General features: G+C 47.4%; 1 protein-coding gene across 2 annotated transcripts in view; it reads left to right on the top strand.

The window, feature by feature from the left end:
* Positions 1-23743, top strand: part of DPYS (dihydropyrimidinase) — a 481134-nt gene that overhangs the window by 413918 nt on the left and 43473 nt on the right. For both annotated transcript variants that reach the window (XM_085605116.1, XM_085605115.1), the window contains exon 6: positions 8630-8771. In XM_085605116.1, the coding sequence (XP_085461242.1) occupies positions 8630-8771 (142 nt within the window). The remainder of the gene's footprint in view (positions 1-8629; positions 8772-23743) is intronic.

Here is a 23743-nt window from a genome sequence, read left to right on the forward strand (position 1 = left end):
AGCAGCACACCCTAGAGCAACAGTGATCTAGTCGCTGTGACTCTGTCACTGAGGTCACATGAACCTTGAGCAGGTTAGGGCTATGCGAACGGTGTGACCGCACTGGGTACCTATTTCGGGTGGGTGCGTAATGTTTGCAAGTATATTATGGTTTAAAAAAAACTTGCAGCCTCCTTCCTGGCCTCCAGTTTTTCAGAAACAATAAAAATGTCATAATAACTTCGGTGATTAATGTTCTTCCTAGAGAGAGATCGGAGTTTTGTCTAGTGGAAGGGTTGACTCCTGGAAAGGTAGCACAGAGGGTTAATGTTCCTGCTGCAAAGAACATGTACCATGCAGAACACAAAGTGCACTGCTTTAATGGGGGGACCATGATGAATGGTCATTTAATGTCAGCTGTAGATGATGGATCCCTGAACAGTGTCATGTATGTGCATGTTTGAATTGTGCTGAGGGGATTACCAGGTAATTTTTCACGCAGCTCTCTGATGGATGTCACATGCAGTTTTTCTGAGTCCCCAGATAGATCATGAAGTCTGTGTGTTCTCTTTTGTACTGCCAGTCACTGCCAGTCACCAGTGTATTCAACTGTGTAGCCTTGGACCGTGTCATGTATGTGCATGTATCTTGCATGATCGAGGTAACTATTAGCAGCGATACTACATGTCTCTCGGACCTCTTTCAAGTGCTCGCTGTCCTTTTTCCCCAGCAAACACCCTCCCCAGGGGCGGCAATCTGAGGGATAGCCCCGGGCGCCACAAGCTCTAGCTACGCCTCTGGATGGGGGACGGGTTACATTTACCCTGGAAATGCCACAGAGAAATAAAACACTGCCCATGAAGGAAAACGTCTCGTGAATTCTGCCGATCGTGGTTGCTCCCACTTCGAAGCCTGTGATGCACCTTTTCTTTGGCACAGAGTCCGACTAAAACAGTGAAAACAGAATGACAAACCCAGCAACAGTTCTACCCGTCCACTAAGTGGTGCCGAAATGATCATAATTTATCAGCAAAACTGTTAAATTACAACCTGCCCTCTTACTTTCATCTGTGGGATTTTTCCAAACATCTGTAAGTAAAAGGAACTGACCAGGCCCAAAATTATTGACACCACATATTCAGAAAAATAAGGCATAACTACCGCCCGTCTGTATGTCACATACTAACCAACTGGTGTTGAGCCAACGCCGGGACTTGAAACCGAGTCCTCAATTCCACCGTCAGCTATGTGGGCAATTTATACCAGATCCTATTCGTGTTCCGAGTTGGTGCAGCCAGCATAAGCACCTATGCTGTGAGCGTCAAATTGCTCGAGGGGGGTCTGGACCTCCCTCCATCACCCAGCTTCCCTCAACAAGCCTCCCACAAACATAGACCGGAAGAGAGAAAACCAGCATTAATCCGATTAATAATAACAGGGCAGAAAACTTTAAATAAATTCTACTCTACGAGAATGTTGCAGGATAACGAGAAAAGCTAAACCCCACTCCCTCGTAATGAACACTAAATTACTCTCATGTAATCTATGAAATATCCAAGGACACATTCCTCAAACATATCCTTGGCTACGCTCATGGTAGACCCCTCCACCATGCCCCTCTCTTTTCGTGCTTACTTCGGCAGCCTCCCCCAATTGCGCTTGAAGGGGTATGTTGATGGTGCGCAGTAGAGCGCAAAAACCATGCTCCCACTCCCCTGTCTTAGCTTTCTGCGGGAACCCGTAAATTATAAATCACGGCCTGTTCATCGGGTATGAAGTCTATCGCAGGCTCGCAACCGTATTCACTTACTCCAAACTCCCCCCCTTGTCCGTTGACATGAAGCCGCATGCGTGTTCAAACCCGCCATCATCTATATCCCTCTGGGTGAGTTAAAGGCAGCATCTGTTGCTCGCTGCGCCTAGGCCTGAACACAAACCAAGAACCAGGAAATAAATCACCAGACATGGGGAATCTACTCTTTGTTTTCCCGGGCCACCTACTGACCCTTAGTTCGTTGACAACCTCTGGCAATCCCAAAGTTGCAAACATCAGCGACATGAGTATCCGGGTTGCTTACCACCCCCTTGACACCATCCCAACAACCCTTACAATTCTAGCACCCCCATGCAATATTATAAAAACTTGCGACCCCACAAAACACGCTTCCACATTCTGGGGCACCCAGTCTACTTACGAACCGAGTGCCCTGGCTTAACAGCCATTACCCTGTATGAACTCAAACCCTGCAATGTCGGGCATAACAAACCTCCCCATGCACAATCAAAAAGCCTTCACTTGTGCGCGCGCGCGCCACCGGTCCCCAGGGCACCGGGGATACTTACTTCCCTAATGCCCTAAAGTAACGTGATAATCCCTGCGGCGACCAACTCAACGAAAATTATACCCTATGTAATCCACAGCTGCCTACGGCCATGAACACTGCGTTCCCACCAAACATTCCCAAAAGTCTGTGTAAACAGTTCTTACTCACTTATGCTGAATCGAAAACACTTTTAGCCTATTTAAACAGGGGATACCCGCGTAAATACACCCAATGGGTGCTGACTACGCTGTGAGGCCCTCTCCCTCTTCCCCGATGCCGCGAACTAGCCTACTAACTGCATCTGTCTCCACTGATATCACTTCGGGAAGCCACTTGAGGACTGCTGTACCATGTGGACGAACTGGAGACGCCGCTTTGACTAGCTGCTAACTTGTTGCTGGTCCGCCATCTCGGAATCCGTTGGAGAGGACAAAGAGGGCTACCCCATCTCTCCCGCCGCTTTTATCCTTGTCGGGAGGGATCAACTGCGCACTTTGATGACGTCAATGACTACCTTTGCATCCGGCGTCTTCTACCCCCAACTGGAAGGAAAGACAAGACCGGCTCCTGCCCGAGATGCTACTAAGGGTGCCACGCCTCTAGGTGCGGGTGGTGCCGGTGGTGCTGGTCAAGAGCCTAAGAAACTAATTGTTGCTAAGACCTAACAGGTGCTGCGGTGGCAGGCCTGAGACAGGTTTGAAGGGATACTCAGGTGGGTGGCACAAATCGTGCTGCTGCTCAGTAGAAGCATTTCAGTTACAGGCCCTATGCACACGTAGTGCACTGTACTAGGGGCTTACTAGTAAATCAAATACCCCTGTTATGGAGAAACCGAATGCCATTATTTTTTTAGTTACAGAGCACATGCACTTTAGCACTGGTGAGCGGTAGTAAACTGCCCAGAGTCCTAAAACCAGCAAAAATGAAGTTCAGCACACAGTCAAAAACAGCTCAGAAGCAAAAAGACAGGGGAAATAATACCAAAAGATGCCAGGCCTAACAGGGTGTTCTGACAGCATGGCTTTTGGTCATGTGGTGTGGCAGTTGGACTAGGGTCCTGTTCTTCGTCCAGGCCCTACTTCCAACTCTTGATGGGTGGCCAACCCCACTATGCATCACCATGTGCAGTGGGATTTCCCACTGGGCCTAATCTCCAGGCCTTCCCCCCTGTGCAGTAGGGTCAGTCACAGGTGCTGCCATTAAGCCAGGTCCTGCGCCCAACTCTCCATAAGTGGCTAACATGCATTGCCAAAGCCCAGAGCCTTTCGCCCAACACTCGACTGGTGGGTAACCCCCTTTGCGCATGGCCTTTGATCACACATAGCAGGGTATTGGCCATAAATCCTGGCCTGTGGCTAGCCTATGCATGCATCTCTCTCCGGTTGGTCAACACCCGCAGCCCATGGCCTTTGGCCATGCCCAGAGTGGGTTAGCTGCAAGCTTTGAGCTCAACCATCCTCTGGCAGTAAGTACCCTGAGCACATGGCATTTGGCCATGCTCAGCAGGGGGTTTGCCGCAAAGCAGCCAATCCCCACTTGTGGCCGTCAGCCAATCTCAGCATTAGTGCTCTAAATACTTCATTTTTAGGTCTCGCCTACGCAGCGCGCATGTGCTACTTAGAAGATCTTTAGCCGTCGTGCAGCTCTTTTTCAAAGCACATACTCGTGCTTGTGGCGGCATACGCCTTGCGGGAGTGCGCAGCGGTGCGCCACAAGCACGAGTATGTGCTTTGAAAAAGAGCACACTGCGCGTGCACGCATACACGCATGCACCGCATTGCCTTATATCCGCATTGTTTTAAATATCAGCACCACTCCCGTTAACTTTGTTGAATTTTCTTGCTCTGATGAGTTGTCCCACTGCATGAAACGCTACGGCAGTACTTAGAAACTGGACGTGTTAGTATTTGCTTGTCTAAGTAGTTCAATTTTTTTTATTTCGTGTTCTTGTGATCGCTATTTTTAAAGTACTTAGTCAGTCTGATAGAAGTCTCCTTAAGGAATGAATTTTGACTACTTTTTTTTTTAAACCCATTCCAGTCCTTACATCACGAGGTCTGCCTCGATGCGAGACATGATGTGCCAATCCTGTACTACAAAATGTTCATTTTCGGCGCATTGTCCTCCTCTGCCTCTGTTCATTCTTCTTCCCTCTGTCACCCCACACTCCGTCTCTCTTCATTCTCTTATACGGTATTCACCCACTCTGTTTTCAATACCTTGGCTCCTCCATGTTTTTTTCATTCTTCCACTCCCCTGTCTCCCTGGAATCAGTAAGTAGCTTTCCTTCCTGACGCAGAGCACTTACAGATGTCATGATTGCGCACAATTTCAGAAACACCATCTTTGTGAATTGATTTCGCCAAGTGGAACCTTGAAGTGAGGCTCACACTCAGTGATAGAAACTTTGGTTTAGATTTTGCATCTCGCTTCCCGTTAGTGAGGCTGTACCACTCTCCATCGCCTCCCCCATCCCCTGCCTGCTGACTGCCATCCCTCGTCCCATCGCACGGGCATGTTGCCCAAACGTAAGTACAGTTTTGCACTGTGCCCAGAATTCTACTACCGGGCGTAGGGCTGCAGGGCACAGGGTATTATGTTCGCAAGCACCGGTGCCTAACATTCATGGGTGTAAGGGAGTCAGGCGTACTCCCCACAGTAGAGTGGGGGCACCCACACATTACATTTCAGAGGGGATCACTCGGACCCTGCTGCCTGCCTGCAAAAAATTAAATCACAAATGCAACTTAGAAGTTGAAGCCAGCTGGCCAACCACAGGTCAACTGCGGGTTATTTTAATGCATTCGTGCCCTATGCCCACATGATCACGAACCAGATGATGAAGGACACATTATTGTAATGGTATTTTTTGTTTTTCCGAATATGCAGCCCAGAAGAGGGTGCTTTGCAGTCACCCTGTGTCCCATGAAAACGTGTTCTTTGCACTTTTGAAGGAAATAGGTTGGAACAGTTCCCCTCACAGCCGTCTCTGCTGTGACAGGCTCCAGGCAGCACACGAACAGTACCAGTAATGGCAGCAGAGCGGCATGGACACAGCATTGACATCTGTCTTCTGTGTGGGAGGGAGACAACTGCTTGAGTCCACTCACTAGCACTCAGGGCAGACACGTAATGTCAGACTGGAGTCAACCATTTTCACATTTTATTTAAGTAGATCAGCTGTCTGCTTCTAATTCCATATAGCTTACTTTGATAAGACAGAGGCACAGACCACCTAGGACTGGGTTTGTTTGCGTTATTGGGAGTAGAAAGTCATGGGCCTTGATCGACTAGGAGAAAGTAAAGCAGCAATTTACCTTTTCTTTGCACTGTCAACAAGCATTGGCATAGCCAATAGGTCTCGCCTTTGGGACCTTATACGTGTTTAGACATGCAACAGTTGATGTTGTTGCACCAAGGATATTGTGCTGCATAACTAAATACTTATAAGGTCCCAAAAGCGAGACCTATTGGCTATGCCAATGCTTGTTTAATTTTGTTCCAGGATTAGTGAATCCTGTGCTGAATTTGTGAATTCTAAGCTGCCTGAATGTCTGCGTGTTCCATAGGAGGCATGGGATCTGCAAACCCAATGGGATCCACAATTCTGTGATTAAAAAATATGTATTTGTTTTTTATTTTAACTCCAAATCAGTCTGGAAGGCATGGTAGGTTCACCTTGCCTGCTTATGCCCTTGTCCTTTGCACTGAGTTGGGTAATGGTGGCCGCAACAGAATTGTTTCTATGACAGCCAGCCAATGAGAACCTGGCAGATTTGTTTGGGAATCTGGAGCTGGATTCACTAATCTGCAATGCATCAAGAGAGAAAGAGCTCCCTAGTTCCTTTATAATTTGAAATGGAGTCCCAAATCTTCCATGGATTTGCAAATCTGCTAAGGCTCTGCAAATTACTGTTCTAGATATCTCTACAATGTAACCTCTTCTTGCCAACCTGAGCCCTTTTTTAAATGCGTGTTTCTCAAAAAACTGCTGGACAGATTTAGACCAAAGCTAGAATAGCCCAATCCTTCTTACCAAATTTAATATAATTCCGTTCAATTATTTTTTTCTGTATGGAAGAGTAAAGACTCCTATTGGAATAAAAATGGCATTTTCACTTTTCAGCACGACCTTTTTCTCGGCCCTACTTGATTGATCTGCGTGCAGCATACCATGGAAGACCCAAAGTGGATGTTCTTTATGTTTTTTTGTTGGAATGGTTCATGCAGATTCATCAAATGGCACCAAAGGTAATAAGAAAATGTAAAAGAAAAATCCTTTTGTACAGAAGCACTGACCTAACTATAGCTATACTGGTGCTATTCCCGTTAAGTGAAGTATGTGTATATATATATATATTATTATTTTTTTAAAGGAAAGAATTGATACCTTAAATAGGCTAACAAAGTAATTTATTTGCAAGCTTTTGTGAGCGGATTATCTAACTTCATCAGGCTTTTGCCAAATTAGGCTTTGAAATCGTGCACATTTGTTCGACTAGTCTAATGTCTGTTCTCATATACACTGCATTAAGAAATGCCAGCTTGCCAGTCTTGGTTTAATGTTACACTCTTTAGTCAGAATTTCATATTTTAAAATCACATGCCATGCAAGGACACAGCAGAGAGAGAGAGGGAAAGAGAGAAGAGGCATTTTCCAGTACATATAGGTCGCATCCTGAAAAACATAATCATTATTTTCTTTAGAATACTTTTAAGTTCTTGTGCACAAAACAAAAGCATTCTGCCTTAACATTCTTTTACAGAATAGTGAGATATTGCAAAGAGTGAAAGATGATACAATGCAAGTTTCACACAAAGTCTACCGAATGCTATGCTGTCCTTTAGGTCTGTCACATTCCAGGCACAGATTTGGGGCCATGAAGCCTTGAGGAGCAGTTACACGTCTGAGAGGCTGGTTTAGAAGAGGGAGAGGGAGCCATATGTCTGCAGGTGTTTTAAAGGAGCTATGCTGTCTGTAGCAGAGATCAAATTACAATCTAAAATCCCTGTGAGACTCCCAGGGAAAATGTCTGTTCAATCACTTGTCACGGCCCCTGGAAGGGTTGCAAGGCTGGACTGAAATAATGCGAGTCAGCTCAGTAACTCTGGGAGGCCGGTAGGGCTATTGCAATCTAGGTTCATCATGTCAACAGCTTCTGTGTGTGGTATGCAGCATAGGCACCGGAGAGTAAAGTAACATGTCTAGTTTTTTTTTTTTTTGCAGATTTATATAGCGCTTTACATGAGCACCTGTTACGTTGTACAAGGACAGATTCCTTATTTTTTTTTTTTGGTAGGTGAGGGGAGATTAAGGGCCAGATGTACGACGGTTTTTGCATGTGCAAATTGGTCTGCAAACCCTTTGCACATGCAAAAACAGCATGGGGTATGTAAAACCCTATTTTGCGACTCGCAAAATAGGTTTTGCGACTCGCTATTAGCTAGGAGCGCGGGGGAAAATATGTTTTAAGGGCAGACAGTGGTCCCAGGGACTGCTTGCCCTTAAAAAATTAAACGTTTCATTTTTTTTTTTTTTAATGCATCCAGTTTTCCTTACAGGAAAACGGTCTGCATTTTGAAAAAAAACTGCTCTATTTAAAAGCAGTCCCAAACATAGAGGTCTGCTGAGCCCAGCAGGCCACCATACCTGGGAGGGCCAGCCATTCTCAATGGGGTCGCAAATTGTGAGAGGCTCATTAATATTCATGAGCCTCTCTATTTGCGACCCCATTGGGAATCGCTAACAGTGTGGTACATCCTAAATAGCGCCTCGCAAATTGCAAGTGGCAAAAGACTTGCAATTTGCGAGTCGCTATTTTGGCCGTCGTACATCTGGCCCTAAGTGATTTGTCCAGAATCATAAGATGTGGAGTCAACCCCGAGGCTCGAACCTTGGTTTCCCAGCTCCAAAGTCGGCAGTCTAGCCGTGAGACCACATCCTCTCCCCAGTTAGTGACGTGGTAAGTTCGTGTCTCCTCACAACTCGTTGGGATGTCACCTAGTAGGACAGGGGCACAGGTAATTATGTGGTAGAGCAGTGCTCCTGTTGATGCAGAAGACGTGTAATGCATTCAGTTGAAAATCCCACGGATGACATAGAATGAAGGATAGGAAGTGTCAGAGTGAGTAACATGTTCGATGGCTCAAAGAGCTCTGCAGGGCTGGGCATAGCCTGTATCTGTCCTGTCTGTGTCTGTCCCACCTATGATTATTACAGCACAGCTCGGAAACAGAGACTTTAAAAAATGAATGCCCTTAAGCTCTTAAAAACTGGAGCTCGTCTCTGCTGTATAAGTAAATACATAATGGTGTTTCTTTTCCAGCGATGATCTCAACCTGGCAGCAACTGACAACTGCACCTTTAGTACCTGCCAGAAGGCTTTGGGGAAAGATGATTTTACCAAGATACCCAGCGGGTTAAATGGCGTGGAGGACAGGATGTCTGTGGTATGGGAAAAAGGAGTGGTGAGAAAACGTTTACTTCTTTTTTCATTATACAAGTCTAACATTACAAATGTTATATCACAAAACTGTTGATGCCATTGTCCGGAATTGTGTGTATGCAGCTCTTGTTTTCATGGGTCTATATGGATGAACTGCTATACCAGCATAACTCTGCAGGGCTGTCTCATGCGCCTCTTCTGTGTGCTGGGTCAAAGAAGAAGGGGCCTGTGCATGTTTTCCTCATCTACACATCCATTCACTCGAGAAATCTAGAGATAATGCATGTGCTCCTGACAGTAGATCTCAAAAACACTAAGAGCCAATTACTGCCATGCATTTCTGGGCTCTGCTGTCTGCAGCCAATGCACCAAAATCTGAGAGTTTTTGATTGAATCTCTGTGTTCTAAATGGGAAAATAGCAAGATACCCACTCAAAATTTTGACTTGGTATTTACTTTTCTGTGCAAAACTTGTTTTGCATAGGATAGTTGCCTAAACTATGTGCTATTCTGCATCACGGGTGCATCCCATCGGTGTTACATTGGCATTCCCATGCAACCACCCTTGTTTTTTAGGTCGTGCATCAGTGCGCATGCGTTGTCTGCAAGACCTGCTGTAATCACTGTACGGAGTGTAATCCAACCTGCTTCTTGCAATTGGTTCAATCCTGCATCACCTTTATTTCCTGGCTCATTATTGGCTAGCTCTCGGACACATCATTTCCGGTTTTACTAGAGGAGCACCGGCCAATTACAGTTCCCTTACACTCGTAAGTGTTATGTGTTCTTTGGGGACTACTTGTTTACTTAATATTTTGTTACTATTACTTGCACTGTTTAGTTTTTTCATCACGGGCCACAGTGGCCACTTTACCAGCTGCCACTCGCGTAACTTGTATGTATTTGGGCACCATGTTTCATATTTAGCACGGCGCCCGCTTTTATGTTTTTTTATCACCATACCGTCCGCTTCACAGGCTGTCACGCATACGTTTAATGAAGACAGGCGCCATGCTTTGTTTCACCATGGCGCCCACGTTTGCAGGCGGGAGCAGAGATTTACCTTTCCATGTGACGCATGTTTAACATGTTTGTTTATGCAAGGGCGCACTTCAGTTTACCATGGATGCTGCCCGCTGTTGTTTGCTTCTCCATGGCGAAGGGACGGCTCTGTATGTGAACTGGAGGCTGGTCCGGCCTGGTTTATTGCCCCCACAGCATCTGCTCCAGCGGCCGAGATCAAGGACTCCAGCAGTTTCCTGTTTGCAAATTAAAGAACAGCGAGGGTATGTGTTTGAAGTTTCTCGCTGCTCTTCTCTCATGGTAGTCAATTTTTAGGAAACTGTATCAAACGGCCCTTCAGCACTACTAGGTGTAGCTCGATCATCAACACTTTCTCTGTACTTAAAAAGCACATTTTCCCCAAACATTAATGCTGGGAAAAGTGCACCACTATTTTAGAGCGTTCGAAGCTTTGCAACTGCGAATAGAAGTGCCCTGCTTCTTAAAACATCTTACCAACCACCCACTCTCCTTTCTAAATGAGCCTTAAAATAGCTTTGGTAAGTCGCCACAAACTTTACTCATTCTTCTTGTGGCACCTTCAGAATAGTAATTCAGCCACTGTCACTCACTGGTAGTTACAGTTATTACCATTTTATGTTTTGGCTTTCTCGCACTGCAAGAAAGCAGTGTGGTGAAGCTCCTCTGCCCTAGTGGAGGAGCCGCCCGTGATACTAAACCAAAGGCGTACTCGTCACAAGCGCACAGTCCTGCACAATGTCCACCTGAGTCTGAGGTGAGCTGTCCTGTAAAACCTACTCAGGTGGTACATACTGCAGAGAAGTTTGGATTAGATGCTTTGGGCACAAGGAGGAAGCATTAATTTGCACAGTGATTATGTAAATGTTACACAAAGGATGCCTTGCATATTTCCAGCTCTGTTTTAAAGTGACCAAACCACTGATCTGCGCCACTTAATCAATGAAATATTCTTAATGAAACTATAAAAGCATCGACACATTGGAAGAGCTGCAATAAGTAAAAGCGCAAACCCTGTTTATACCTTTCAGGATCTTAAGATAATAAGTCAATGTCAGTCCTACAAACAGACTGTGTTATTGCTAAGTCCTACCACTTACCTGCATATTTTCCATTCTGAACTGCAACCTTGTGTTTTCATTTAACACTGCCTGCTCTTCAGGGCTGCCTTATCAAGGAAGGAGATCTTGCTCAATATGCAGCTTCATGTGCCCTGATATTAAATGTGTTTGCAAAGATGGACGGTTTACTTCCTGTTTCACAATTCTACTTGTTTCTGGGGTGAGGCCGGAAAAACCAGGAAGTATTTGAAACAAACAGAAGTCCAAATATCTGTTATCAGTTAGATTCGTCCTGTTTGATGTTTAGGTCGGTGGGATATGAGGATGCACTTAGAATGTATCTTCAAGGTTCATTACAACATACATGTAAAGAGGCCGTGGTTTTTTAATTCTAACATTTCAAATAGCAGACAAAGATTTTAAAAGCCATAATGTAATGTGGTGCTATAACGTGACGCTATGAGACGAAGCTGAAGTGTTTTTTTCTAAGTTCTGATTGGATGCAAGTTTATGCGCAGTTCACATGGCATGTAGAACACACTTCGTAGTCATATTCTCATTGTTGTCCACCAACATTACTAGTCACTCGATTACATTCTTTATGCACTTAGGCAAGTTGCAATATGTAAATGAAAGATGTTTTTAAATTTCTAGGTTATGATCCTCAGCAATTTTGAACTGGTAAATGACCACCACCTCAACATCACTCAGCACCAGCGCAGCATCATCTCAGCATCACTTTGCACCACCTCAACAACACTCAGCACCAGCGCAGCATCATCTCAGCATCACTTTGCACCACCTCAACATCACTCAGCACCAGCGCAGCATCATCTCAGCATCACTTTGCACCACCTCAACATCACTCAGCACCAGCGCAGCATCATCTCAGCATCACTTTGCACCACCTCAACATCACTCAGCACCATCACAACATCTCCTCAGCATCACTCAACACCCACTTCCCCTCTCATCACACTGCCACTACCCACTCTCATATCGCAATTCCACTACCCCCTCTCAACCCTCCCTCACACTTCCTATCTCCTCTCTATACTGCCTACTCACACATGGTACATTCCTGTACCACCTTGCGCCCCCTCCACCCTCTGGGTGCCCCTTCTTCTCATCCCTTTCTCTCTCACACACCTCTTTCGTTCTTTCACGCACTCTTTCTTCCACTCTCCTATTAGTTCACTTCAGGTCTTCAAGCTCAATTTCCTTCACGTGCCTTTTGAACATTTCCATCCCTGAAACCCACGCTGTCCTCCGCTTCTTAGGGTCACTTCTGCGTACTTTCTTTATGCATCTATAGCCTGCTCTCCCCTTCTTTCTCTCTTTTTCACTTACTCTTCCTGCTCCTCTTTCTAGACTTCAATCACCACTTCATGCACAAACTACCCATCCCTCTCTATCGTCCTTCCTATCTGGTCTGTGCAGCTCTTACCCCTATCTAATCACCATATCACATAATAATTCCACTACACAAATAAACTACACACCACACAATCCGAAAACTAACAATTCCAATTCAAAACACATAATTTCATTCCAAATAACATACATCCACTCCACCCTAAACCAAAACACATAGATAAAGACATTGACATTTACAATACCAATCGCTCTAACTCTCGCAAATTTAAGACCTATTCAGGGCTCGAGTCGGGGTACCACGCGAGTGGACGGCGTCCCCCCACTTATTTTACCAGGAGCTCGATAACTGGAGCAAATGGAGCCACACATTCACTCTTTGTCCTCTCTGGCGCGAGATCGGAGCTCATTCAGAATGCTGCTCACGCGCTGGCTTCTCTGATGCAATCGCATCTAAGGGGTGAGCGAGGGGAGATAATGAGTCTGATGGTGCAAGCCACCTTTCGTGACGTCACTTCCTTTCGTCACTTCTTTTTTTAGGACTTGTGCCCTGGACCTATTGCATTGCAAATGCTTGTTTTAAGCAAGGCACTATCTATTAACATTTGTAGACAGGGCTGTGCATCAAAATATATCTCCTTGAGGCAGACGCAAAGTAGTAGAAAAGTTCTATTTTATCCAACCGTTTTCATGTGTTCTGTATTGCGGGAAAAGCCTTTAAAATTAGTCTAACATAGAGTTTTGTACTGGATGGATAAATAACACATGCTAGACTAACATACAACCTTACAGGGAGGCGCAAAGGGTGTGCGTGGTACAAGGCAGCTAAATTATGCGCCCCTGCTTGGGAAGAGAGCAGCAGTGCCTTATCTTGGTAGGTCTGGCCCTGTCCTGCACTCTCCCTTTGATGCAATGCAGCAAAGGAACCTCGGTGTTCTGCGCTCAGGGCCGGATTGGCAGGGCGAGACAGGGCCTGTGGCAGAGGCCAGCTTGTGAGTGGATTCTTTTTGTCTGTGGATCAAGCAACTCCATACACCTGGACTGATGTTCCCCATAGAGCCGCAGCTTCAGGTGGTGGGGAGTCTGAGAGCCACACATTAGGCCCATTCATTGTTATTTGCAGAATGACAATAGGGCCTCAGGGGGACGCGCATCATGTGGTGCACCTCCTTCCACCGGGGGCCCCGGAGGTGTCAGTGAGCCTTTGAGAGCAGTGTGTCTTTTGAGCAGTGCATTTAACAAGTCGTCGGTGTGCAGAGGAGGCATTTGTCCCCACAGCAGGTCACAATGACCAGACAGACCAGTCTCAGGTGCCTGCTGCCAGTTTTCTCGAATTGAAGTTAGGAGTTTCATTCAAATACTGTGCAATGAAATGAGAGGAAAAAAAAACACAAAAGTTTTAATTAACTTTGCAATTTAAAAAAAAAAATCTGACTAGAAAAGCAAAATAATAAATCACCTTTTTCGACATGAATGGTTGGGAACTGCAGTTGAGGGCCACTTAATTTGGGTGCCCGGGCCAATTTTTCATCCCACTCCAACCCTGGCTGCGCAACATGGCTTGAAATATTAGTAAAACTGCTCTCCTAAGTATAGACAGAGAGAAAACAAGACTATATGGGAAGAACTACTTAGAATGGTCATACAGGTTAATTTAGGAATCTTTGATGAGAGGCTCCAAAATGCTACAACGTACAGTGTCGTTTTAGAACGACGTCATTCGTGGTCACACAGTAAAATTAAAATAAGAAGCAGTTATCGCGTAGAATTTCTGATCCTGAATCCTGCTCTATTACACTTATTTTACATGTGTTCATGTACTTGTTCCAGACATGCCAACCCTCCCGATTCAGGCGGGAGACTACCGATTTGAAGGCTAGTCTCCCGCCTCCCGATTCCTGCAAGCAAAAACCCGATTCCTCGGGGGTTTCAGCTGACAGGGCTTGGTATTGTGTAACGTGCTAATTCTTCCAGCAATAGTCAGAGTGACGATGCAGGGGCTCTAGAAGGGGTGAAAAACCAACAAAGCCCCACTAACAAGCAGATGGTCTTTTAAAGACCTGTGAAGTACTCGGGGCGGCTGTGTGTGTGCCCAGGAAGCGGTTTCAGCCCAGGCTGCCAGGGGGGGACGAGGGGGGGAAATGCAGGAGGTTGGCATATGCACTGCCAGCTACCTGCCAGGCCAGTGCAGATGACTTGCATCACCCTCTCTCTGCCTACCATTGCACTCTATGCTTCTGAAAGGTAAGAAAAAAACGTGCATTTGCCTTTCAAATGTCCGATCCTGCAGCTTCGCACTTCCAAAGCCCATGACAATAACCCGATTCAAGGCCCCATTCTCCCGATTTTTGTAAAGAGATCTCCCACTTTGCTCTTCTGAAATGTTGGCATGTATGTTGTTCTTGTACCTGGAGGGACTTGCACGGGCTAAATGCGCGCAAAAGGGAATAACGTGCAGGTGCTCCCATCTACGAGGCTCATTAAATGCATGTTATCCCTCATTGCATATGGCAGAATTTGTGAGTGGGCACAAACCCTCTCCACAATCAGAGCAGTGGCGGTATTTCCCCAGGGTGGCTTAATTTGTCCTTCATTTTTACGAGTCACTTGTAATGAGGCTGTAAGTCTCAGATTGTGTCAGGTATTTCTTCCAGACATAAATGAGTGTGGATTATTAGTTAGGATATCGCACAGTTGAGAGGATATTAGATTATGACCTTGTTTCTCTAAGGGAAATACATTCTCCCTTTAACAGCTCCCCTCACTGAATAACGTGTCGAACGGAAGTCTCAGTTCTTGTAGACAGCAGATGAAGTTCTCCAGTATGACACCAGGGTGCAGCAGAGAGCCACAGCATGCAGTTCATTGTCAATAAGAGAACCTCCACTGTTACTAGTTGTCGTTCGCATACTTTTCACAACCAGGATAAAATCATCAGAGTGGCATACATGACAAGTGGCAGGGTAAATCTGACGCAGGTGGAAATGGATTTTACCTCCCTTTACTACTGCTGCTCTTGTATTGAGGGCAAGTGTGTTCCTTATGATCCCATACTTGCGTGCTGGGTTTCTGTTGTTACAACAAGGACAGAGAGAGGCACAGAACCACAATATTTTAGTACATAGTAAGGCAAATGGATTCGTTAGCACGTGTCAAGGCTTCACATTTGAATGATGGGTGAATGACCATTAACTTACCGGTAATATTCATTACTCCGAGTCGTAGACCTCCCCGTCACAGTCATTACCATATGAGCAATAGCTCCTACCCAGAACTTCCAAGCAGAAACTCCATTAGCCCATCCCTACCTTCCAGCCACTCCCACATCCTGTGGCATATAACCCTTCACCAAAGGAAGCCCATCCTGTACCCCCAAGCACAAGAAGCCGAACAGGGAGCGAGGGAAGGGAACCGAGACTGTGACGGGGAGGTGTATGACTCGGAGTAATGAATATTACGGGTAAGTAACCGGTCATTACCTCCTCGTCAAACCTCCCTGTCAAAGTAATTACCTTATGAGCAGATACCAAAGCAAGAATCGGCTTCAGCAGAGAGCAGGAATTAGACTTCATTATTACAAGCAGAAAGTCACACCACCTGAACAGAATGCAACACTGTGTCCCCAAATCCAGCCAACCCTGTCCCACCCACTACCAAACGATAATGGGACATAAAGGTGTGAGGAGCACTCCAAGAAGCTGCCCTGCAGATCTCAGCCATAGACGCCCCCTGAAAACAATCTCAGGAAGCAGCCATACCCCAGGCGCCAGCACGCCACAAGCATCATATGCCGCCCCACACAGCCCACCTCAGCCATCACCTGAGAGTAGCAGCAGAAGGGTTCAGACCCTGACTAGCCAGGCCAAAGGTCACACAAAGTGAATTCACCATACGAAAAGGCTTAGTATGCACCAAGTAGACCTAAAAAGCCTACCCAATGTCCAAACAGTGCAGCCGCACCTCATGCTCCGAAAGCGGATCAAGACAGAACATGGGTTAAACCAGATCCTCCGAGCATTGAAAAGAGGAAGGGACTTTGGAAACAAGGAAGGATCAGGCTGGAGAACAACACAATCCGGAAAAAAAGGCAAAAAGGGTTCAGAACAAAGCAAGGATCCCAACTCCTCAACCCTCCGGGTCGAGGTAATAGCAACAAGAAAAACCACCTTGATCGTAAAAAAATGCAGACAAACCTCACCCAAAGGCTCAAAGGGAGCAGACTGCAAACCCCTCAACACCAATGGAAGATCCCAAGCAGGTGCAAAGGACTTAACCATGGGTTAATGGAGGAAACAACTCCGCAATACCCAGTACATCAACGGAACCACAGGCTCACAGCTGGATAAACTGAGCCACAGTAGGATAACTCCCCAAAGCCACCAGGTTCATCCTTTTTAACAGCCAACCCGCTGCCTGTAAGCGAACGAGACAATCCCGGGACAGAGGGGGAAATGACAGGGGACAAGGAACCACTGGAAACCACCAGCAAGGACCCACCGCCAACTTCAACAACAAAGGGAACCAAGGCCTCCGGGACCAAGCAGGAGCCACCTGCACAACTGAGGTGTGATCCAACTTGACTTTCAGTAGGACCCTTGGAATCAAGGCATTCAGGGAAAAGGCATACATCAGTCCCCGCTCCCACCGAAAGGAGAGCGCATCCACTCTCCAAACCGAGAACAACTGAACCAGAGAGCAAAACCTCTCCCTCAAGGCATTCCCCGGGGCAGCAAACAGGTCCCCCAATGGGACCCCAAACCTCTCCATCAGGCCCCCAAACACCTCCTGCGTCAGGCGCATGTCAGACAGGGAGGGAAACAACCTGCACAGTCGATTCGCCTCCGAGTTCAAAACCCCCGGAAGATGCAATGCTCTCAGAGACAAGTTCAAGTCTGCCCACTGGCAAATCTGTGGTGCTAACAAGTTGAGGGAAGCCACTTTCGCACTCCCCTGGCAGTTGACATAACACACCACCGTGTTGTCAAACCACACCAGCACATCCCGCTGCAGGACCCAAGGAAGAAAATGAGTCAAGAACAACCGCACCGCCTTCAACTGAAATGAAATGAAATGAAATGAAATGAAATGAAAATTAGATTTATAAAGCGCTACAGCTGCCCTGAGGCGTCCAGGCGCTGGAACAGATGGGACCCTCCTGAGGTTACTAGCTAAGCATTAAACAGCAGGGTTTTTAGTTGTTTACGGAAAGTGGTCAGGTTGGGGTTGTTTCTTAGCTGCAAAGGGAGTGAGTTCCAGAGTTTGGAGACGTTATACGAGAAGGAGCGTCCTCCTGCTCTAACTCTGCGAGTTCTGGGGATCTCAGCCAGGAATGCTGTAGAAGAGCGGAGGGATTTATTCGGCCTATAGGGAGAAATCAGGGGTCGGTTGATGTCTGGGCCCGTTTCCCAGAAAGTCTGGTGGGCAATGCAGAGCGATTTGAATCTTACTCTGTCCCTGATAGGTAGCCAGTGCAAGGTCCTCAAGCTGGTTCTCACTGAGGTCCTCCGGGGGATGCCCAACAGTGCTCTGGCAGCACAGTTTTGGGTGCGTTGGAGCTTCTGTAGGGTGTAATCCGGGGCTCCTAGGTATAAGGCGTTATTAAAATCCAAGCGGGATTGGATAAGGCCTTGTATAATTATCTGTTTGGCCTCGAAGCAGAGGAGGGGAAGGACTTTCTTGATCACTCTGAGGAGGCCAAAACAGGTGGCTGAGATCTTAGTGGCCTGTGTGTTAAAGCTCAGAGACTTGTCGAGCCAGACCCCTAAGCTTTTGATGTTATCTCTAGAGGGTGGAGCCACTCCCATGCTTGACGGCCAGCTCGGCTCTATGGAGACGGGGGAGGCTGTGCCCAGGATCATCAGCTCAGTTTTGTCATCATTCAACTTTAGACAGGAGCTCATCATCCACTTCTTTACGTCCTCCAGACAGGCCGCTAGGTCTGGTGGTGCCTGGAGGCCGCTCTTCTCTGCCAGGGAGACCACCAGCTGGGTGTCGTCCGCATAGGAAATGATCTTTACACCATGCGGACGGACCACCTCAGCCAGTGGCCTCATGTAAGCGTTGAAGAGCGTAGGGCTTAAGGAGGAGCCCTGGGGGACTCCACATCCCAAGGGACGAGTGGATGAGCGTGATGTGCCATCGAAGACCTGAAAGGTTCTGTTGGACAGAAAAGAATTGAACCATGTCAGGGCATCTCCGGTCACTCCTAGGTTGGCAAGACGAGTTAGCAGGATTTTGTGATGCACCGTGTCAAATGCGGCACTTAGATCGAGGAGGATCACTGCCACTGATCCTCCCCGATCCAGGAGCCGTCTTGCCTCCTCAGTCACAGCCAGTAACGCCGTCTCAGTTCCATGTTTGGTACGGAAGCCTGTTTGGGAGGAGTCGAGGAGATGGTTTTCTTCAAAAAACATTGTCAGGGTGGTATTGACATGTTTCTCCAGAATTTTCGATGCCCAGGGGAGTAACGAGATCGGACGATAGTTGCTGGGATTAGCTGGGTCTAAAGAAGGTTTTTTCAGCAGGGCCCGCACCATAGCATGCTTCCATGTTGGAGGGACTATCCCACTGATTATGGAGGAGTTCATGAGCTCCAGGAGCGTGGGGAGAATAGCAATATTGGCAAGATTCAGTGGGCCTGGGGGGGCGGGGTCGCACGGGGAGCCAGATTTTATTTTTTGTGCCAATGTCTGTGCGGTTTCCAAAGTAATCAAGGGGAAAGAGTCTAGGCACTTGAATGGATTAGAAGTCAGGTGCAGGTTCTGGCCAGGGGAGTCGGAGGGGGGATTGGGAAAGGAAAGGTAGATTTTATTAATTTTTTGGAAGAAGAATTCCGCCAGATCATTGCATTTGGTTGGAGAGTTATTGTTATCTGTGACTGGGGGCGGGGGTTTGATCAGGGAGTTAACTATGCGGTAGATTTCTTTGGATTTAGATTTTGCCGTAGTTATTTTAAGGTTGTAGAAGGCAGCTTGCGACGATTTAATAGCCAGTTTATAGTTCCTGATCATTTCCCTGTATGTGGCTTTTACTTCAGGGTTGTATGAGGTGCGCCACTTTCTCTCCTGTTTTTTGCAGAGACGTTTGAGGTTCCTGAGCTCTTCTGTGTACCAGGGAGCTGTTTTACTATGTCTCTTAGATTTGGGTGCGTATTCTGGGAGGACCTGGTCCAGCGAGGTGGTTATCCATTCTTCGTATTTCTTGTTATTAGCAATTGGGTCTTGGGAAAGGGAGGGTTTCATGGTACCTAGAGCTTGTAACCAGTTGTCAGTGGGGAGTTTGGACCAGTTACGGGTTTTCCTAATAGTAAATGAAGAGGAGGGTGGTTTGCTTGTGGTCCATTTGAAGGCTATTAAGAAGTGGTCTGACCAGGGGAGTCTGGTTATGTTTCCCACTTCAAGTTGGTCACAGTTGCTGAAAATAGGATCCAGCAGATGTCCTTTTTCATGTGTGGCAGATGGTACTCGTTGCTCGAGTTGATATGCAGCCAGGCTTGACTTAGTCTCTTGTGCCGGCGGGTCTAGTGCGTTGTCAAAATGAATATTAAAATCTCCAAGTAGGGAGAAGTTGGACGGGGAGACAGCCGACTGAGAGGTCACAGAGAGCAAGGAAGTATTAAATTGTCCTATAGGGCCGGGAGGGCGGTAGATGAGAATGCCGGTGAAGCAGGCGTTGGGAGAGAATTCGATGGCAAAAGAGAGGTTTTCGCAGTCCTCAATATCTTCCGATAAGTGACGACAGATGAAGCCTTCTTTGTATATAATTGCGAGGCCGCCACCTCTGCCCTTAGGTCGGTCTGCGCGTGCTATCTGGTACCCTGGGATGATAGCTTGTGCCAGGTCTGGCTGAGAGTCTTGGTTCAGCCAAGTCTCAGTCAACTCCCTCCAATTTGAAGACATCTCTGCCTCCTGAACTGACCAGATCCCTTAAACAGATTCCTGGGCCAACACTGCCCCCCAACCCAGCTTGCTGGCATCTGTCGTCAGCACCAACCTCTCCTGGGACACAAAGGGAGAGCCTTGCAAGAGGGTACGATCCTCCATCCACCAGGACAATTCGCTGGCAATTTCCACACACCCTCAATCAACTGTTCGTAATTCTGAGACCCAGACTCCAATGCCCCCGAACATGATTCACCAGGGGGTACAAGTGCAAATGGGCTCAAGGAACAATCAATATGGTAGCAGACATTAACCTCTGAACCCATAACCACTGTCGAGCCGTGGAAGACTGGGCTACCAACACCTTCCTCAGCTCTCACACCAGAGTCATTCTGCGAGGTTCTGACGGGAAAACTTTCCCCACCTTGGTGTTGCAGACCCCCTCAATGAGCAGCATTTCCAGAGTGGGGCACAGATGGGACTTCTCCAAGTTCAGAATCCACCCGAACTGCTGAAGGAGCCGGCAAACCTACTGGGTATGTGCTTGATCCTTAAGGAAAGAAGAGGAAGAGATCAACCAGTCATCCAAGTAAGGAAACACCTGGATCCCCTAAGCATGCAACAACCCCACCAAGGGTGCCAGCACCTTAGTTAATTCCCTAGGTGAGACAGACAGCCCAAATGGCAATACCTAGAACTGGTAATGATCGACACCCACACAGAACTGTAGAAACCTCTGGGAAGCCATGTGAACCGGCACATGAAGTAGGCGTCCCTGAGATCCAAAGAAACCAGGAAATCCCCCATGGACAGGAAGGGCAGAATCGTCTGTAGCAACACCATTTTGAAGGACCGATGAGGAATGTACAAATTCACTGCCTTCATATCCAGAACAGGACAGGAGTTCCCATTTGTTTTTTGGATCAGAAACAGGATCGAGTAAATCCCCGACCCTATTGACTCACAGGCACCCTTACCACAGCCCCTTTGGAAGCCAGGTCCTGAACCCCCTCCAACAGAGCCCGACACTTGACCTGAGATCCGGGAACAGAGGTAGCCTGGAACAAATCCTCCTTTGGAACTCCAACTTCGATCTGATAACCCAGCTTGACAATCCGCAGGACCCATTGATCCAGAGCGAACTTTTCCCAGACCGGAAAAAAGACTTGAGGTGACCCCCAACCGGCGTCTCTTCCGAACCCCTCACATAGTTATGATTTGTAAGGTCCTGAAGAAGTGGAGGCACCTTGCTGACCCCGGGACTTGTGGAAGGAAGGGACACCCTGGCCACGTCCCCTTCCACGAAAGGGCTGGGTGGCCATTTTAGATTGAAGCGCCTACCCAAAAGCCCCCTTATAACCAGAAAACCTCCCTTTCTGTGAAGAGTGGACTGGAGCTAACAACTTTTTGTCCTCCGCCGTCTTTTTCATCAAGGTCTCCAATGGATCCCCAAAGAGTTTAGAGCCTGTGAAAGGAATCTTCATGAGGGCAGCCTTCTGCGTCGTTTCCGCTTTCGAAGGTTTAAGCCATAACTGTCTCCTAGCCGCCACCGAGGCCCCAGCCACCGCAGCACTAAGGGAATCGAAGGACAAATCGGCCAGAAAGCGCAATTGCTGCTCCAACATTGTCAAAGACTCAAAAGGGTCCTCATCCTGTAAGAGCTGCTCTGAAATACCATGACAGTCCTTCAGGAGAGACTGAACCAGGTAGCTAGTGTAAGCTGTAGAACGAACAGCAAGGTTAGAGGCTGCAAAGGACCTCTTCAAAGCCCCTTCAACCCTCTTGTCCCCAGGATCAGAGGGAACCAAATCCTTGGAAACTACCAGGTTCTGGGATGCAAGTCCCACCAGTAGGGAATCCACCTTCACCACAGGCGGAAACTCCTCCGAGAACCCCTGCAAAGGATATCATTTAGCCAGAAACCTGGGAAAAGTATGCTTGTCAATATCTTCCCATACCCCTTCCAATACATTCCTCACAGATTTATGAATGGGAAGGCACTCAGGCTCCCGATGATGATAATTGGCAAAAAACTCCTCCGACTCATCACCCTTCGAGGGATCTGGGAACCCCAAATTGTCCCACACATGCTGCAGAATACTGTGGAGGTCAGCCCCTTGGACAAAACGACCCTTCACCTCCTCATTCGACTCCTCATCAGGATCAGGGACAGCCGGGGCATCTAATTTCTGCCTCTTAGGTCCCTTGGATTCCTGAGCTAAAAAGGCCGCTCCCACCGCGGCTTCAATAATATTCTGCAGATCTGACAAGGAAGGCGCTGTGGAAGGCCCAGCAACCACCACCTGCTTCTCCTGACGGCCTCCCATCCATGATGAACAATGGCCAGAAGAGCACACACTGTCTTATATATACCTATAACTACCAATCAAAATATGACCCAGTAAGGGCCAATCCCAGGCAGCCCCCAGCGAAACCAGCCAATACCACCAGGCCTGGAGGCCAATCCAGAAGACAACCAATCATCGTCTCCTAAATCATATAAAACCAATGACCTAACTTGGCCCAGGCTCTAAGGGCCCAAGGCAGAGCACCAGATGCAACCTCTATGCAGGTAAACTTCCGAGGGATCTAACCCCTGAAACCAGTAATTAACACGCCCTGGTATGCCAAACCTAATAGCCCGTAGTTTTCCTGGATAAGTGCCTCCGTACCACAACCATTGAAACACCAGGATCTGAACACAGAACCTTTTGCATAAGAGTCAGAGACTTTACCCACTGGGCCACAGTGACACATTCCAATCTAATGCCCGCCCTTTGCCTAGGTCAGCGGTAGACGGCAAAATGCCTAATTACGTACTCCCTACGATTACCACCGCCTCCCGCAGACCGGCCTCGCACCTGATCGCAGTTATGGAGCCGTAGGCAACAAGCCAGCGCCGTGCTTTGCAGGCGCCATCAGCAAGAGGAGGGGTCATCCTGCCATGCCCCAGGGGTGCCTTGAAAGCACAGCAACACGCTCAACAAATCCCCTACACCCCAGGTGGTCCCCGCTACAGTGGGGGATCATACCCAGAAGAGGGGACCCATTGAAACACCAGGTCTATAAAAGAACTACGAGGGCAAGAGGAGGTGAGTCATAAAATTGACAGCACAGTCCCGCTATAGCAGGGACTTGACCCATAATACACACACAACGGTCGCTATAGCAGATCACCACACACTCACCTGTAATCAGTTAGAGTCTTGCAAGGAGTAGTTCGCAGAAAAAAAGAACAGGATGTGCTTACATTGGTCATGGGTTATATGCCACAGGATGTGGGAGTGGCCTGGAGGATAGGGATGGGCTAAGGAGTTTTTGCTTGGAAGTTCTGGGGAGGAGCTATTGCTCAAATGGTAATGATTGTGATGGGGAGGTCTTACGAGGAGGTAATGGGCCACCAAGTTGCAGACACCGGGCTTTTAAATCATTAAGGATGCAGAGATGCCCCATGCAAAGTCAATACACCCAGGTTACTTACTGGTCCTCTGCATCACTATACGTTTCATGTTTTCTTTTTTTTTGCTGTCTTTTAAATTACATTTGCGTATTTCCTGCTAAGTGGTCAACTGTAATTGGAGGGAAAGAAAAATTCTGTTTTAAGTGCTCATCCCCGTTAAAAATATGTGTTGATGGGG

This window comes from Triturus cristatus, chromosome 5_1 (assembly GCF_964204655.1).
Source record: "Triturus cristatus chromosome 5_1, aTriCri1.1, whole genome shotgun sequence".
Taxonomy (NCBI): domain Eukaryota; kingdom Metazoa; phylum Chordata; class Amphibia; order Caudata; family Salamandridae; genus Triturus; species Triturus cristatus.